The 18,609-nt window shown below is 44.9% G+C and overlaps 1 protein-coding gene across 1 annotated transcript; it reads left to right on the top strand.

Moving 5' to 3' along the window:
- Window positions 1-9,425: 9,425 nt before the first annotated feature.
- On the top strand, window positions 9,426-12,587 carry LOC124089551 (RING finger protein 223). The gene has a single exon (XM_058577483.1). The coding sequence runs from the start codon at window positions 9,572-9,574 to the stop codon at window positions 10,589-10,591; it is 1,020 nt and encodes a 339-aa protein (XP_058433466.1). The 5' UTR covers window positions 9,426-9,571; the 3' UTR covers window positions 10,592-12,587.
- The last annotated feature ends 6,022 nt before the right edge of the window (window positions 12,588-18,609 follow it).

Here is an 18,609-nt window from a genome sequence, read left to right as displayed (position 1 = left end):
CTTCCCCTGCCTGGTTGGTCTTTAAGAGGGGTTCAAGGAGAGAGGGTTTGCAGATGTGTCCACACAGGCTTTGCTCTCCTCTCTGTTCAGAGTTTCCTCTCAGGTCTTACCTTGGCTTCCCCCAGAAGAGGGGATCTCAAGGAAACACCTGGAGGGACAAGAACACAAAGCAGGGAAAGACAAACAGTCACTAACAGGTGTCCTGCCACACAGCCACCACTTGTATGTCTGGGGCTTCATTTTTCTGGGTGAACCCTGAAGGGAGAACAGGCCTCAGATCTATGTCACCTGGGAGATGAGGTTGCTGGGGCTATTCATACCCACGCTCCTCCCATCTGTCATTAGTGGAGGGCTGGCCCTGGGGGTGTCAATCCTCTGCTATGGATTGGATCTATCTGGAGTGTACCCCAAAGGCCTGTGTGAAGGCTTTGTCACCAGCCTCTGGTGCTATTAGGAGGTGGTGTAACCTTTAAGAGGCGGGGCCAAGAGGGAGGAGGTTAGGTCATCGTGGGCACATACCCTTGAAGAGGATATTGGAACACTGGTCCCCTCTCTCTTTTGCCTCCTGGCCATCAGGAGGAGAGCAGGCCTCCTTCACCACCTGCTCCCGCCATGATGTTCTGGGCCACCCAAAGCACAGGGCCAAGGGACCATGGAGTGGAATCTCTGAAACCATGAGCCAAAAGAAGCCTTTCCCCCTTAGGTTAATCTCAGGTATGTTGTCACAGCAACGGGAAGCTGACTAACAGCCTCAGCGCTCCAGCCTGCCAAGGAGATTGACTGCAGGAGAAGGTGCTTAAGGGAAGAAACGCAGGTGCTGGCAGCCGGAGGTCGCAAGGTGGGCCGGGGGCAGGAAGGGCAAGGCACTGGCGATGCTGGCCCTCTCCAGGACTCAGAATGGCTCCTCCCTCTCCTTCCTGTGGCAAATAGCTGCTCCTACGTCATTATACACCTATGACAAAAGTTTCCTCAGGGGCCCTACGTAGGCTTGGAGATACAAATACCCTCTGTCCCTTGGCAGCTCAGTGGTGCCTGAGGCAGGTCAACCAAGGGCTGGTCACCTCACGTGTGAGCAGCCCTGCAGGGGCTGCACAGGGAGCTTCCGGGTTCACAGAATAGTGACACCTAAGACGTCCACTTCCTAATCTCAGGACCCTATGACATTATACACCTGCAAGAGGGACTTTGCCAACGTGATTGATTTACAGATGACAAGAAGGGGCAAGCATCTGGGTTATCTCAGTGGACCCGATGTAACCACAAGTGTCTCTCTAAGAGGGAAAAAGGAGAGTTGGAGTCAGAATGGGAGGAGGAGATGCCACAGTGGAGGGACCAGGAGCTAAGAAATGCCACTAGGCTCTAGAGGCTGGAAGAGGCAAGTGATGGGCCCTTCTCTAGAGCTTCCAAGGGAACGCAGCCTTTGATTTTGGCTGAATTTACCCTGTGGCCCTGCGCAACCAGTTTGGACTTTCAAGGGTGTTCTATACGAGCACCCTTAGCAGGAAGTGGGAGTAAAAGGGTGAAACAATTGCAAAATCCTGCTGTGGGGACCTCTAACTCTGAGCACGGAAATCCCACTTATCATCCAAAAAACACTGTAAAACAAGCTTGTGACGCCTTGACCTAATCCCATCTTACTTAGACCTGGTGCTATTGGGCTTTGGTATGGAGACACTGCTAGCCCTTGGTGACCGCCACCTATGGAACCCATCAATCTGCCAACGGGCATAAGCTCTGGGCACTACGAGCGTCATAGATTTGAATAACTAAAAAATTAGTTTGCATAATGAAAATTAGGATTGCAAGTCTCTGGAGCTTTTCTTCTGGCAGTACTTCTAATAATTACTGAAAGTTTTAAAGAACAACTTCTAATAATCACTGGGGAGCACAGAGAACATGCTTTTTTTTTTCTTTCCCAAATTGTAGTCTAAGCAGAGAACTGAAGTAGTGACAAAGTATTGAAACATCAATAATCCAGTGAAGTGGCTCACATCTGTGATCCCAGCAGCTCAGGAGCTGAGACAGGAGAATCACAAGTTCAAAACCAGGCTCTAAGCAACTCAGTGAGACTTTGTCTTTAAATAAAATACAAAATAGGGCTGGGGATGTGGCTCAGTGGTTGAGTGCCCCTGAGTTCATTCCCCGGTTCCAAAAAAAAAAAAAAAAAACTCCAATGAAACAAGAAAACATGGGAAAAATAGAATATATTTATTGAATAAATAGTAAGATTGACTTAATTATTCTTTCTTTGTTGATGACTCCCTGAAACAAAATTAAAACACTCAATAGGAAAAGAAATGTTTTTAACACTTACAATGGAATTTTTGAAGAGAAAGGAAAATATCCTCCCCCCAACTTTTTTTTTTTTAAAAAAAGAGGTTTTTCATAAACATGAATGTTAAAAGAATGAAAGTTCTTTCTTGGATGACAAATAAATAAAAACTGTCAAAATTCAATGTAAAGTCATCCAGCCAACTGTATTTAGCAAATGACATTTTTGGAAAGGAAGGGCTTGCACACAGTCTATTCTGACAATCAATCTTAGAGAATTAATCCAAAGATGAGAAACTCTGTAAGAGGAGGATTTTTATTGCTGCATGATGAAGGAAGCAAAATAAAGAAAGACCGCTGCCGCAGTCCGGCTGCAGCAAAATAACCAGGGGGTGACGAATAACTTGTGAACGTTGATACAGCAGGAGTAGGAGCCGTTTATTGCAGGACAGGAGCAGTATTTATACATTCCACACAGCTTATCTAATTAGCATAAACTAGATACATCAGTCAACCAATAAGGAATCTCCACACTCAACGGGTCGCTTTTGTTACTTCTCAAACCACTCCCTCTGGCATTTTGCCAGGCACCATCCAGACTTGTTTACGAACTCTAACATTCCCCTGGCAAAATGCCAGGTGTTATTTTGACTTGTTTACAGACTCTAACAGACCGCTTCAGAAAATTCTGGTGGGGTCATGGTATGCAATGCTAACCTGCCATTAACCCCTTTACTTATTCAACAGTACTTACTGTATTGGGTGTCTACCACATGCTAGGTCCTATACTCGGCATGAGAGAGATGGCAGGGGACAAAACACAGACACCCACACCTTTCACAGACTTATACACGTCCCTGGAGGGGTGGACAACAAAGGACCACCCCACATGCTTATATATGGATGTGTGACAGTCCAGGAACCCAGAGGGGCCTCACACTGACAGCCTTCTTGACATTCTCAATTCTTAAGGCTCTCCCATTTTAATTTGCACCACACACCAACAACTATGCAGTTATGAAATACAATACAACAGGGTAAGAGGGACAGGAAGTGTGGATGGGGCTGCAGATTAAGATGGGGAGGTTGGGGAGAGCCTCACTGATGTGACCCTGGAGCAAGGATGTAAGGAGGTCCTGGTATTATTAAGATTACTGAGACTATTAAGATTCTAGGGCTGGGGTTGTGGCTTAGTGGCAGAGCGCTTGCCTAGAATGTAGGAGGCACTGGGTTCGATTCTCAGCACCACATAAAAATCAATCAATAAATAAAGGTATTGTGTCCATGTAGAACTAAAAAAAAATCTAAGATTCTAGAAAATGCATACTATATTTTTGTTAGTGATTATGAGTAATATATATATATATACACACACACACACACTGGAGTTTTGGGGATTGAGGTCAAAAGCCATGGGAACATCCCTAGAAGTTGCCCTTCCTCTCCCATTCACCACATTAGTGCATCCTGAGGGCTTCACCTGCAAATGACTCACCCAGTCTCACTTGGTTCAAAGTATCTTCCTTCTATGATTTGTCAACAGACCCACCTGCCCAGGTTATCTGCCTCTGAACTTGTCCCTTCTCAGCTATCACACAGCAGCTGCCATGGGTCTCTTGAAACCTAAATCAGATTCTGTATCTTTCTGCTCAGAATCTTTCATGATCTTCCCTCACCCATCATCCTCTGTGGCTTTATATCCTGTCCCCTCTCCTAGCTTACTCTGCTCCTGCTATTGGTCTCTTGGCCATCTCTATAACACAGTGACTCTCACCTCAGGACCTTTGTGCATGCTTTTCCCTCTTGCTTGGGATACTGTTCCAACAGGCAGCCAGTGAGGATTCTGCCCCTCACTTCCTTAAGGTCTTTGCTCAACTGCCACTTTACTCAAATGGGTTTTGTTGGACAAAGAATAAATAGCAAATCCCCTCCTCCACACACCATAACTCCCCTCCTCCGGTCCTGCTGTATTTTTCTGCAGGGCACTTTGACTTCCTATCATGTTACATATTCGTCCATTTGTTCATCTCACACAGGCATCAGAATATAAGTTCCATGAGGGCAAGCATTCTGATCTTTTGTTCACTGTTTTGTATCCTCCCCAAAGCACTGTCTGGCAAGTAGTAGACACCATAGACAGTAATTTGAGTGAATAAATCTAATTAGAGTGAAGCCAGGTATGTGTATTATTATTATAACTATGTAAAAACATATGCCTCTGAGAATGAATCCAAAGATTATAATAGCTACGCTGAAGGGCCAGGATAGAGGGGATTTTAAAATTCCCTTTTCCAAATTTTCTTTAAGGTAGTTGCACGATATCCCTACTTTTTAAAAATTACTATTATTTGCTTATTACAATGAGTAGTATGATGCCCTAGTGCACTAAATACTCAATACAACGTTCTCATGGAAGAGTTTTCAAATCGGCTTCCTGGGTTTTATTTGCAATGATGATACAAATGCAAATGAGCAGATAAGACTCTATCTAAACTTCTCAAGAAATTTAGTAGCCTTATTATTGAAAATCCCCATAAATCAGCCACATTTTGAAAAATAAACTTGTTATGAAGACCTCACATGATACCCTACTGTGGTTTGGAATAAGTGTCCACCAGAGTTCTACTTGTTAACAGTGTGGTTGGTCACAGACTATGGTGCCACAGGGAGGTGATGGGACCTTTAGAAGGTGGGATAGTGGAAGGCAGTTTAGTCATTGGGGATGTGCCCTTTGGAGGGGATATTGGAACTCCAGCCCTTCCTCTTCCACTTTTTTGGTTGCTGGCTGCCATTAGGCAAACATTTAGCCATGATGCACTGCCTCAACATAGGCCCCCAAAGCAGCTAGGCCAACTGACAATGATTGGAACCCCCAAAACGGTGAGCCCAAATAAATGTTTCTCCTTTATAAGTTGATTATCTCAGGTACTTTGTTACAATACTGCAAAGCTGACTAACAAAACCCCACAAATATATACAATGAAAAATTCAACATTTTGCTTTAGAAAAGTTTTAGATTTATAGAAAACTTGCAAAGAGTCTCAGTGTTCTCATATATGCCATATTCAGTTTCTTCTGTTATTCACATCTGATATTGATATGCAACCTTTTCCATAACTAATAAACCAATGTTGATACATTATTACTCACTAAAACTCATGCCTTATTCAGATTCCCTAAGTTTGTTCCTAATGCCCTTTATGTGTTCTGGATCCTCTTTAGGATAACACAGAACATTTAGTGTCCTATCTTCTTGGATTCCTCTTGGCTTCTATTGACTTCTATTAAATTCTTGATTCCTGGAGGCCAGGTTTCATCACCATCACCAATGTCTTCTGAAACAGGACCTCAAGTAAATGTCCAATTGAATTGACCCGGTTTCTATTTTAAAATGTCAGCTGTTTGATTGAATGATTGACTACTTACTTCTGAGTAGCATTATCTGCCTCTATATATCTATCCCTCCAATATCACCAACAAGATTTCATTTTGTCCTGATGTTTTATGCAGAGTTTTATTTATTACAACTGTCGGATCTATAATGCATGGTTGACTTCAGGTCAGCCTCTGCCTGGTCTTTTTGATTGAGATGCTACCTGTCTTTGAATAGCAGAAGAGTTGGTTGAGAACCACTATCACTATTAGCTGCACCACCTTGGACTGGTTACAGAAATCCTCTGAGCCTCTCTCATGGGGCATTTGTGAGGGTTACTGAGACCAGGTGTAGGAATCCCTGACATATATAATAATAAGCATTAACTTATTAATTAATAATAAGGGGCTGGGGACTATTCTTTGTGTTGTGTGCACAACATATTCAACCTTTACAATAGACTTATGCAGTTACTACTCTTATCCTTATTTTATAATTTAGAAAACTGAGCACAGGGAAAGTAAAGAGCACATCTAATACTACACATAGAGTGAGAAGCAAGCCTAGGATCTAGACCCAGGACTATCAAACCACACATTATAGGACTGCTTGATCCCACTACTACCTTCTCTGCAAGAGAGCTTTTCCTCAACCTCAAACATTCTTCAGATGATTGACAGAGGGAATGTAAACAAAAGATTGCCCAAAAAGTCAGTCTCCCATTTACTAAGTTCCTCAAAAATTAAACAATTCAGCACATAATGTGTAGTATGTTCAAGGCAAGAGCAGGGAGGGTTCTTGCAAAGTTAATTCAAATATTGAGTTCCTTGTTTCTGACTAAAAAAATCCCTTCAACACATCTTTCTTCGCAGGGAAATTCTAGCTCCTACATGAATAACCAAGTTTCATCATTCACTCCTGTAGGTTACCTGATGAACACTGGACTTTATGGTTCATTGGGACAGAGGTCTGTGGCCTATATCACACAAATTAACACCTCTTCAGAAATGTGATACCTTCCTGTTGCACTAGTGAAATACCCCATATGACACCTTCGAGTTCTAAAAACTGAGCAAATAGCCCCAGGATATAAAATAATTGGGGTAGGCTATGGTGGCCCACACCTGTAATCCCAGGAACCCAGGAGGCTGAGGCAGGAGGATTGAAATTTGGAGGACAGCCTCAGCAACCTAGTGAGGACCTAAGCAACTTAGCAAGACTCTGGTTCAAAATAAAAAAAATAAAATAAAATAAAAAGGGATGAGGATGTAGCTTAGATGTCCCAAAAAATAAAATATTTAGAGATGCTGGGTGCCCCTAGAAAGCTATCCAAACACAAAGAGTAAATTCTAGCATTGCTAACCAAATTCTGGCAATTGTTCATGACCCTATCAACAAAATGTATTATTCAAAAAAACCTTTACTGGCCCTTTTAAGGAGAGTGCAGTACATTACCCTGAACTATAGAAGTGCCCATGGGTAGGAATAATTATTTTGGTAATGCTGTTTGCTGGCACTAGATAGGAGTTGGAAGATGTTTCTGGTTTTGATTTTACTTTAATCGGCCCTGACTTTGGTATAAGCTCCATGGTCCTCCACCGGGGATGATTTTGTCCCCAGGGAATATTCTGGACTCTTAAAACTGAGAAGCATTGCTACTGACATCAAGATGGTAGAGGCCAGAGATGCTGCTAAATATTGACCATTCATAGAGCAGTGCCCACGATAAAAAAAAGTTACCTACTGCAGAATGTCAAAAGTGCAGAAGGGGAAAAACCCTGGCCTATGGTGGAATGTGTCACTGAGTGAAGCTGAAAAATGTTAAAGGTTTTGCTCGAATGCTTCTATATCTAAGCATACAGGACTTGGGGGTTGCACATGTCCTAAGACCTGGGCGGGCAGGAAGAACAATACAAATCAACACTTGTCCCCCTATTTCTGTGCTTCTCGGTGTTTTGCTTTTACATTTTGTCATATCAGCATTATGTTTCTTCTCAGCACAGAGCCAAGGCTCACAGCAAAGGACCCAGCTTAATACCATGCATAGAACACACTATTCCAGGCTCCTCACAATCATACAGCTAAAAGAGGAAGAGGACCACAGGAAGTGATTCCCTATAGTTAGTGCTGGGTCACTGCAATATTTCTAGGCCAGGGAAGGGCCTTCTTCTGATGCCCCATCAACCTGCCCGTTCTGATCACATCCACCATCACAAAATGAAATACCTAAACAACACCAAATGAGAAGCACCCCCAAATCATAATTATGAAATCTGAATCTTGGAAAGTCAGTGGTTTTTAACAAACTTCACCTAAGGTCTCTTGAACTTAAGAATATGATAGTCCCTTTTCATAGCATAAAAAAACTTATTTTTAAATATCACTGAAGCTTTATAGGTATTCAGGACTCCCTCTAAAACTCTTGTCTGTACATTGGTAGTTTACTGGTTCCTTTCTGTCTTCCTTTACCTTTGGCTTCCTTTCCATCCATTTATCCTTTCCAGAAACATTCCCTGGGGCATCTTGCCATCTTTTGCAGAGAATCTGGACAGAAAGTGGGAACATTCCCTTCTCCTGGGAATCCTGAACCTTACAAAGCCATCTTCTTTCCCTTCCTTGTTGTTTGGGTGGGTAGGTGGGTGGGTGACCTTTCCCTCCTCACAGAGTGAGGCCCAACCTGGGGAAACAGGCATCACCCCCAAGACTGTCCCTAAGCCCACCACTCCCAGTGTCCTCCCTAGTGCTCTCTAAAGAAGCTGTACTTCCTGCTCACCTACTCATCTGGGCTTCTATTAGTTTTAATAAAATCAAGAGTTGTCCCATGTTATTCATCAAGTTTGGGGCTCTCTACATTTATATACAAAAGTTGAAGTGGACCAATGGGAAAAGATGACTGACCTCAGTGGCTAGGTTAAATCTGGACTTTTGACATTTTGTGAACTTCTCTGACAACTATCTACCTCTGCAGAGGCCTGGGCACCAACGAAATAGCCCCTGGGTCTGCTGTGGTCAGTATCAGGAAAACAACAAGACCCTGCTCCCGTTCTGTTTTCGTGTCTCCTCAAATCTCAGGAAGCGGTATTTAAGAGAGTGGGGGCAAGTACTGTTCCCCTCCAAAATTTCCTCCTAACAACCAAAGGAAAATGCCACCACTCGTTTCCACCCTGAAAGCGTTCTGCAGGGCTTCATGGTTTCTGCTAATAAAAGCGCAAAACGTAAATGGCTTGGTGATTATTGGCTTTCGCCCTTGGACGGAGAAATGAGATCACGATTTTCATCAAGGGAAGGCAATGCTGCTGCCAGGCTGCTGAGGCTGTCGCTTCCCCTCCCTGCGCGGGCCCCGCATTACATCACCGGTGAGCTCTTGCTGGTGGGGGAGAGGAGGCTCCGACAGGGACCCAGCCCCAGACAGGAGGATAAGCAGAATAAAAAGGAAGGGTGGGAGTAGGCGCGTGTTGAGGAAGAGGGAAAAGGGAAAACAGGTCCGGGTTTCCCACCATCAACCTGGGGGGAGGGGGGTGGTTGGCACTTACAAAACGCAACATCCTTAAACAGCTACACCCCCAAATGCATTCCCGCGCCGCCTCCCAGCCGCCCTCTACTCCCATTTCCAAGTCCAACAAAAACCGGTATCCAAAGCCAGAAGAGCTGCCTTGAGGGGGCTGGAGGGGACCGCAGAGAGGCGCCGGGGGACAGGGAGGGACCCGGGCGCTCGCGCGGGGGCGGAGCGGGGCGGGGTGGGGTGGACTGGAGAGGGAGGCGGTTGCCGTTGCGCCCCCGCCCGGCCCAGCCAGCGGTGCCTCCGACGCCAGGCGACAGCAGTCGGGGGGGGGAGGCAGAAGCGCCTCCTCCCCGCCTGGAGCCGAGGCGGCAACGCAGGGGGAGGAAGGCGACTCACCTTGCCCCCAATGAGGGGCGGATCATGCCATGGCAGCGCCAGCAAACGACAGCGGCGGCAGCGAACAGAGCCCCAGCAGCAGCCCCGGGAGCCGGGCCGGAGCAGGGGGCGCGGCGGCTGGAGGCCGGGACCGCGGGGATAGGAGACCCCGGAACGCCACCGCTACGGCCCCAGGCCTTGCACCTCTCGAAGACTACGAGTGCAAAATCTGCTACAACTACTTCGATGCGGACCGGCGCGCGCCTAAGCTGCTGGCGTGCCTGCACACCTTCTGCCAGGAGTGCCTAAGCCAGCTACAGCTCCGCGCCGCCGCCGCCGCCGCCGCCGCTGCCAGCGCTGCGCCTGAGCGCGCGCAGCGCCCCCCGCCCTGGCACGATCCTCCCGGCGCCATCGCGTGCCCCGTGTGCCGCCACCGCACGCCGCTGCCCGACAGCCGCGTGCAAGCCTTGCCCAATAACACCAAGCTCGCCGAGGCCTTCCCGCTAGCTCTGCGCGCGGCTCACGACCCGCTACCCCAGGACCGACTCCCGCCGCTGCCAACACGCCGCGCAGAGCCTGCAGCACCCCAGCCGCCAGCCCCGGCCCCGCAACCAACGCCACCTGCAGAGGACACCGCCCCCGGACCTCGCGCCCGCCCGGGTCTGCGCGCCCCGGGCGCCTACGACAGCTGCCAGAACTGCAAGCGCGCTGCGCTCACCGCCGGCTGCGTGTGCGTGGTTTTTTCTTTTCTCTCCATGGTGGTGCTGCTCTTCACTGGCCTCATCTTCGTCAACCACTACGGTGGCGGTGGTGGCGGGGGACCCCCCGGAAGCGGAGCGCCCCCTGGGGATGCCCCGGCGACTGGGTCGCCTTCGCCCTCGCCTGTGGGGCCCATCTGTCTGTCGGTGGCCAGCATCTTGGCGCTCTTCTCAGTCGTTGTCACCTGGGTTATCTGCTGGCTCAAGTATCGGCCCGAGGGTGCGGCCGCCAGCTCGGCTGGAAGCGGCGGCGGCGGCCCGAGGACGCGGGCAGCGGCGGCACCCGGCGGCGCACGGAGGAGCGACACGTAGCTGGGCAGCACACTGGTCTCTATGCCTGCACCGCCTGCCTCGCGCAGCCAAAGAGGAGTGGGCCTTTGACTCAGTACACTCGAGCTTCTCCCTCTCCCATGACCTTAGGACGCTCCAGTCGCACCATCCCCCACCCTCAGCCACCTGGCCACCAAGGTTTTCTGCCTCACGGACTTTCTATGCCCCACCTCCTTTGCGCAGGGTCTGAGAGGAAAACTCAAGGGGCGAGGAGGCTGGTGAACCGGCTGGTGGGGCGTTCCTTTTCCCTTTCGTGCACCACCCCATTTCCAGAGTGCGGCGCAGCCGTCCCTTCCCAAAATCTGAGGATTTACAATCAAGAGGAAAGGGGAGAGGTCCCCAGGCAGCCCTCCTGAAAGCTGATTTTCTGGAGGCTGGAACTTGAGAGTTTCTTGAAGGGTGCAGGTGAGCGCAAGTACTAGTCCACAGCGGTTGTGAATGGCCTTGAATTGCCCAAAGGAAGAATAAGAAAAGTTAAAGTGAGAGAAAGGTTTTCTTGCTTCCCGGCGGTCCTAGAAAGGGAGAGATCCTGAGCGCTGAGAGTGACTTACACTCCCCGGGGGCACAGCTAGGGCGTGAACGTGGTGGCTGCTGGACTTAGCAGCTGTCGGCATCTGTGCGTTATTGGGCAGGTGCATAGCACGCGTGCGCGTTCAGAGTAGTTGTCCGACTCCACGGAGATGCGACTGCAGCTTGCAAAAGGCAATGATCCTGCTACCCACCTCCCGGGGTCTGGAGCAGAGCCCAGAAGTCCAATCTTCTGAAAGCTTGCGGTTGTCTTACGGTGTTACTGCCAGGAAGTCATTTCATCTTCTGTAACTGGACTCAGGGAGTTTAAAAAGCCTGATCTCCCTTCTCTCAAAACTGACTGACTGTTGCCCCCACCTGGAAGATATTGAAAGCTATTCACGAAGAATATAAACTACAGGCTTCCCCTTTCCCGTCTTTTTTCTTAATTTCATTTAAAAAATAATTTATTTTTGAATAGATAAATCTGGAAATTTTTGTACATTAAGATTTCCAGAAAAGTTGTTATAAGTGGTGACATTTCTCTCATACCTCTGATTCAAACACATTTTGAAATTAAGAGCAGAAAATAAAGGCTTGTTGGTAATTGATTCAAGTTTTTATACTGTGAAACAACATTAAGTGACTTCCAACTGTCTGATAAAATATAAAATAGTGCCCAAAGATGAAGTTAACTGATAGTCTTTCTTTGACTACCAAGACATACATATATATAAGTACATACAAACATACATACATTATACATTTATCAGAAAAGATATTATTTTGAATTTAGCTGTTTGCTGTTGTTGGAATCAGTGAAATATTCACATCTGGACACATGAGATGACAAAGAATACATATTTGATTTTGTAACTAAGAAGATGAAATTATGAGTGTATGTTGCAGGTGGGTTAGATCCCTTTTTAAGGGGATAAAAGGTTTCAAATGTATTTTATATGAAAACATTCCCTGTTCCACATTTTGGAATTTGGAATAAGAAAGTTTTCATGTTTAAAAGTCACAGAAGAGACTGAGGGTGCTGTTATCACTCGTGTATTTATGCAAGCTGCTTGCATGATATCTTGTACTATGCTATTAACTGTACTTGAATGGATCATTTGTATCTATCATATGAGTGAAGTAATTTATTGGCCATCAATAAGTGGTCTGGCTGCATTTTAGGAACTACAATATGGTGTGTTATATGTCTACATTGTCTTAATAAAAACAAGAAGTATTTATAGTATTTGTGACACTTATTTCATGGTGAAATTGCTTCAATTTTTGGTGTGGCCTTTTTCTTAAATACTTGTCCCTACCTAAATCCCACTTTCACATTTTGAATGGGGCTAAGAGAGAAATACTAAGATGATCATTTTGCAGAACTATCTCTGGGACTTAATAAGAGTCCTTGAAGGTCCAGTAAAATCTGTTGTAGGGGTGGCACATGCCTGTGATCCTAGCAGCTTGGGAGGCTGAAGCAGGAGGATCAAGCCAGCCTCAGCAAAAATTAGGCACTAAGCAATTCCATGAGACCCTGTCTCTAAATAAATACAAAATAGGGCTGGGGATGTGACTCAGTGCTCCTGAGTTCAATCCCCAGTAGCCCCCACCCCCCAAAAAAAGGTCCATTGTAGGATTTAGAAGGGAGAAGTGCCCTGCCCGCCTACAATTATAACATTTGCTAAAACTAAATTCTGTTGTCATCCTTTGTTCTTGTTTTCTGTGAAATGTTTTCAGATTCCAAATACTAAGGGTCAAATTTCAGAGATTAGTTTTAATTTATACCCACATTTTTTTTTTTACCTTTTAGTCATCCTTTGTTTTCTTCCATTGTTAAGATTCTGTTTGCAGTCACTTTAGTTGCACAAATGCAGGAATGCATCTACACAAAATACATCATGTATGCACATATCTTGGATATGAATGTATGTAGTGCATATTATACATATATATATATACATACATATGCATAGTAGTAACAGAACGTGGCTTTGTTGATGTAACCATGCATCCATATGTTTGTTATTTCACTCTCTTAAGCTAGCAACCCAGAAGTCTGTCTAAAGTTACTTGGGGAACAGCTTGCTTCTTCTAGAGTTTATTTATGTCCCACAGAAGTACATCAATGATGCAACTTAAATTATTCCTCATAAATGAGAACTACATCTTTGAATTGCCTCGGTCACAATAAAAGCCACATTTTGCTTCTTTCGTGGGCTGCCCATGTGGATTTCTTGTAATGAGAAATTTGAATTAGAATACTTTGAAATCAAATCAATGCATTTAGTAGCTCAGTACTTAAAGATATTTTTCCCTTGGCTAACTTTACTGTATTGCTAATGTCTGACATTGTTACCAAAAATTGAGTGACAAGATGGCTGATGAAAATATTTGCCTGGTTTTCAGTCGTTCTCTAGCATTCAGGTGTCCCTCCTCACTTCCTATTTGGCAGGTTCGATTTACTCATTCTTACTTCATGTGGCAATGTGGGCACACCAGCATCTTGGAGTTTGGAAATTATTGAAATAATGAGTGAGTTGTCTGGATGGCTCCTGGTGATAATGGGATGCCTGCACATCTGCTCAGGACTCAGGTTCCCAGGTCCTCATGGTTCTGGTTGTGCCTGCATTCTGGGGCAGCAGGTTAGAGTTATCTTGATGCTTCCATAGAATCTAAATTTCAAGTGAAAGAAATTCATCATGCAGACAATGGATTAAAAACTTGGCCTCTGAATACAATGTGATTCCACCTTCAGAAAGCACTTTAGGCTTGGGGGGTCAAAAAAAAAAAAAACAGTGTCTGCAGTCAGGAGATGTGTCTGATATTCTGATATTGGATCTCCCCTTACTTGGAAAGACCTTAAGAAGTCAATCAACCTGTTTGAACCTCAAGTTCTTCGTCTATAAATGAGGATGAGAAAAATTATCAACCTTCTCTACCTTAAGAGGTTGGTTGAGGATTTGTACCCTTAAGAGAGGAGATGGCTAAAAATGCTTTGGAAACTAATACCCTGTATGCATCTCCTTTTCATTCTGGTCTCCAAGGATGTAATATCACCTCAGAGGAGTCTGCCCTTACCACTCTATTCCCTGGGATTATTGGTTCCCGTTTTACTTCCTTCCTAACCCTTGTAACTCTCTGCAGTGATGTTATTTATTTGTTGCTTTTTTTTTTCAGCCTCCTAAAACAGAACAGGAAACTTGTCTCTTTGTTCCTCTACTCTATCCATTAAGCCTTAATGAGTTCTCAGCACATAATAAGAGGGCTATTATAGTCTGCTGAAGGAAAACTCTGGAATGAATGTTGGGTTCCCCAGACTCACTCTGCCACTCAGTAACTAATGAGTCCCTGAAGGTCTTAGGTCAAAAATTGCTTTCCCTATTTCATAATGATTTTGGAAAGTTGAAAATATATACTTATGTAAAGCACTTTGAATTTTGAAAAAAATCAGCACTGCAAAAAGTAGAAGAACTCTATTGCATTGCATTCAGGGACAGGAACCACTAGAGAGACTAAGAAACATTTGGCTTCTGTTTCCAATCATTTCTGCATTGTGACATTTAGGGTACATTTATGTACTGCCCCTCCAAAGTGAGCAGCCTTTACATAGTTGGGACAAGCATACGTTGCTGTTGAATTTTCCATAACATTGAGAGAAAGTTCTATTAAATTTATTATCATTTATGGCTCCCTGTTTTATTAAGTCTTCAACCTTTGTCATATTAAAGATTCTTCATATTCGTGTTAATTTTATTGATCTAAAATGAATGTTCCTATTCCTCTGTGATCCAACTGGTACCCTCTATAATCATTTAATTCCCATTAGCTCATATCTAAATTTTACCTTTTTTTTTTAGATGCTGATGGACCTTTATTTTTTTCATTTATTTATATGGGTGCTGAGAAATCAACCCATTGCCCCACACATGCTAAGCGAGTGCTTTACCACTGAGCTACAACTCCAGCCCTACATTTCTTCTTTTATACAAAAAATGATTAAATTTATGCCATGGACAACGAACTGCATCCTTGCTAAGTATACATTTGCATCTATTCATTTGAACTCATATTTTTATTATATGTTAAATTGTGAGTGTGTTAGAGGAATAGCTAATATTTACTAAAGTAACTATTTTTTTGTGTGTGTGGGAGGGAGATATCTGGGATTGAACTCAGGGGCACTCTACCACTGAGCCACACCCCCAGCCCTATTTTGTATTTTATTTAGCGACAGGTTCTTAATGAGTTGCTTAGCACCTCACCTTTTGCTGAGACTGGATTTGAACTTGTGATCCTCCTGCCTCAGCCTCCCCAGCTGCTGGGATTACAGGCGTGTGCCACTGAGACCTGTTAAAGGAATTATTTCTAAGATCTGTGTTAGAAATGACTGCAGCCAGATCTTGGATTGAAGTCATGTGGATGAATTTATTATAAGAGAGATTTTATTCACCAGGTATGTTGACAGGTGCCTGTAATCCCAGCTACTCAGGAGGCACAAGAAAAGGGAGGATCACAAGTTTAAGCCCAGCCTAGGCAATTTAGTGAGAACCTGTCTCAAAAAAGAAAAAAATAAATAAAAAGTGAGAAGGGCCAGGAAATGTAGAATGTCCTTGGGTTCAACCCCAAGTACCATCAAAAAACAAAAATAAACAAACAAAAACAGAAGAGAGAGATTTTATATTAGATCTCTTTTGACCATATATATATATATATATATATATATATATATGTGTGTGTGTGTGTGTGTGTGTGTGTGTGTGTTTGTGCAATATATATATATATATATATATATATATATATATATATTTAATTGCCTTTGTTTTCTTCCATCAGTGTTGATTCTGAGGAAGTGTTCAGACCTAAAATATGCCAAAGAGAAGCAATTTTGTTTCTTTGATAAATTCAAGATTATTTCTCATTATAAAATATGTTTGGGGAAGTGTTCAAAGTTCCATCTCCAAGCATATTCCTAGGAGCTGGGGAAGAATGTGCATACTTCCTTCAGAAAAACAGTTGTCTTTGCATGTAAAATTGGATTATCTCTGGTTTAGCAGTGCCCTTCTCCATGGGGTTGAGTGGGGGGTGTTGAAGTGAGAAGAAAGAGGGTAAAAAAGTCTCCTTCGTTCCTAATATTACAAAACACACCACAACATAAACAGAAAAGAAAGTGTTTAATCACTGCAAAAATTAAAACATTTTTATTTCAACAGTTATAATTTTGGGAACCATGGAATATATTGTCCTCTCACCTATCTCTTCCAGCAGCAACAATGAGTATTTCTCATCATATGTAAATAACAGATTATGTTTCTGTTGTGTATGCATTTAGAAATGTTTTGCAGTCAAATTTGAAAGGTAGAGTTCCATTTGACCCATAGTTTGGGGGAAGGATTAACTCCCAATGAGAATTAGATATTTTTTGCCTGGGGAAAATCCGTTGTTGGGGGTGCAACTCTGCAAGAGGAATGATTTGTCTCCAGAAGCCCATTATTTATTTATTTTATTAAATTCACATACAGCCAATTTATTTCCTGATGTGAGTTTTAGCAAAGGTTCCCAAACCAGGTCGCAGATTAGAGTTATCTGAAGGGCTGTAAAATAATCATCATCATCATCATCATCATCATCATCATCATCATCATCGATAAGAAAGCACGGTCCGGCCCACAGAGACTACTTTGGTCCAGGCAGGGGAGAAGGAGGTGCATCAATATTTTTTAAAAGGCGCCGCAGGTGATTCTTCCGAGCAACTAAATTTGAGAGTCATTATATTTCACAACCTTTTTATTGAATCGCGACAGTCTCCCTAATCTCACTTTAATGAACTAAATGCCGCCAAGTTGTGTTTTCTTAGAAATTCATTTGGAGAGCATGGGGCCTTGCTCGGATTTCGGAAGTGGCCATAATTTGGATAACTGAAGGAGGGCTATTTAATCGTTGCTTTAATCTCTCTCTCTTACACACACACACAAACACACACACACACACGCACACGCACACGCACACGCACAGTTCTGTCGCCTTTGCAGTCCCAGGCAAGTCAGGTGTATGTTTGCATCCCCATTCCGTGTGCTGTGGTTTTTCTAAGGTGGGCTCAATGATGGCTTGTGCCATATTCCATCAGTAGCCTTATGATCCTACTATGTGCTGGGCACTCTTACTTTAGGCTTTTCTGTGAGCCCCCGCAAAACAGGTGAGTTTCTTCCAAGACCGGTGACAGTCATCTAAATGCCAGGAGCACGAGTTCCAGCACTCACTCGGGAGGCTGAGGATGATCACTTGAGCCCTAGAGTTGGGAACCAGCCTGGGCGACAGAGCAAACCCTCGTCGCAAAAACAAAACAAAAAAGAAAGAAAAAAAGACAAAAGAAAAGAAAAAGAAAGTAAATAAGCAATAAATAAATATAGTGAAAAGGTGGAAACTTAGAGATGGATTTTGTGAAAACCAATGAACAAAACATCACCATTGACAGCTATGGCGTCATCGCCAGTGACAGCCAAAGGGGGCATCTCCTTTCTGCTGCTTAGGAACAGGTGGGTCTGCGGGAGCATCTACAGTTCGCCGAGCGCGGATTCGGTGTCTTAAAATACACGCAGGGCTGTTAAGTTCCTTTTAAAAGATCCCTCCGAGTAGCCGTTTGGCGTGCAAATTAATTCCATGCTCTTGAATCAGGTGTAAATAGATTTGTGCTGAAACAGAACCGCCCTGGGTCGGTATGAAGCAGGGGATTACCTCGATTTCTGTGCCTCTGCGCGCGGACGCTAGCGGCAGCACCTAGCTGAGTCGAACGACTCTCAGGGGACAGATGGGGTACAAGGGGCAGCAATTGCGCTCTTGCCTGCTCTGTGACGACGGTCGAGGGCAGCCACCGCACCTGGAGCCACCGCACCTGGGACCCTAGGGCCCTCTGGGGTCCAGAGGGTGGAATTCTGGGGCTGAAGCTGTCGCTCTCAACCCGGGGGCCTTCTGGGCTAGACAGAACCTGAGACCGCGTAGGGGAAGAAATGCTGATCCCCACTGGGCTGGACCCGCGTCCCTTTAGATTGTTCCCGTCGCAGTCCTTCGCCCCACTTCCCAGGGCAGGTGAGGACCTGGGGAGGAGTCAAAGGCACAGAAGCTCTGTCTTGAGCCCAATTGCCCAGCAAGGAGGAACCGGCTGTCTCGGCATCTGGTCAACCCAATCACTCAGCATCTCCCCTTCGTTTATTTAGTTTATTTGGTCTTTGCACGGAGCTGGTCTTCAGTCGCACCTCTCTGGATTTGGTGACGTTCCCCTATTTCAGGGTCTGCAGCGTGTGTCATTTATGACCAGAGGAGTACTCAACCCCTGGATTCCCACGGGCCATTCCCAAAGCCCATAAAATAGTAGAAATGGGAGCCGGGCTCAGTGGCACACGCTTGTTATCCTAGCGGCTCCGGAGGTTGAGACCGGAGGATCATGAGTTCAAAGCCAGCCTCAGCAAAAGCGAGGCGCTAAGCAACTCAAT

This window comes from Marmota monax, unplaced genomic scaffold (genome assembly GCF_021218885.2).
Source record: "Marmota monax isolate L192 unplaced genomic scaffold, Marmota_monax_Labrador192_F-V1.1 WCK01_AAM20220418_F8-fsc00041, whole genome shotgun sequence".
NCBI lineage: Eukaryota > Metazoa > Chordata > Mammalia > Rodentia > Sciuridae > Marmota > Marmota monax.
The sequence above is the reverse complement of the archived record's forward strand: the minus strand, read 5'-3'. Positions and strand labels throughout refer to the sequence as shown.

Bases quoted from the DNA above. Each gene is read 5' to 3' on its own strand.
- LOC124089551 (XM_058577483.1), top strand. From the start codon at position 9,572: ATGGCAGCGCCAGCAAACGACAGCGGCGGCAGCGAACAGAGCCCCAGC.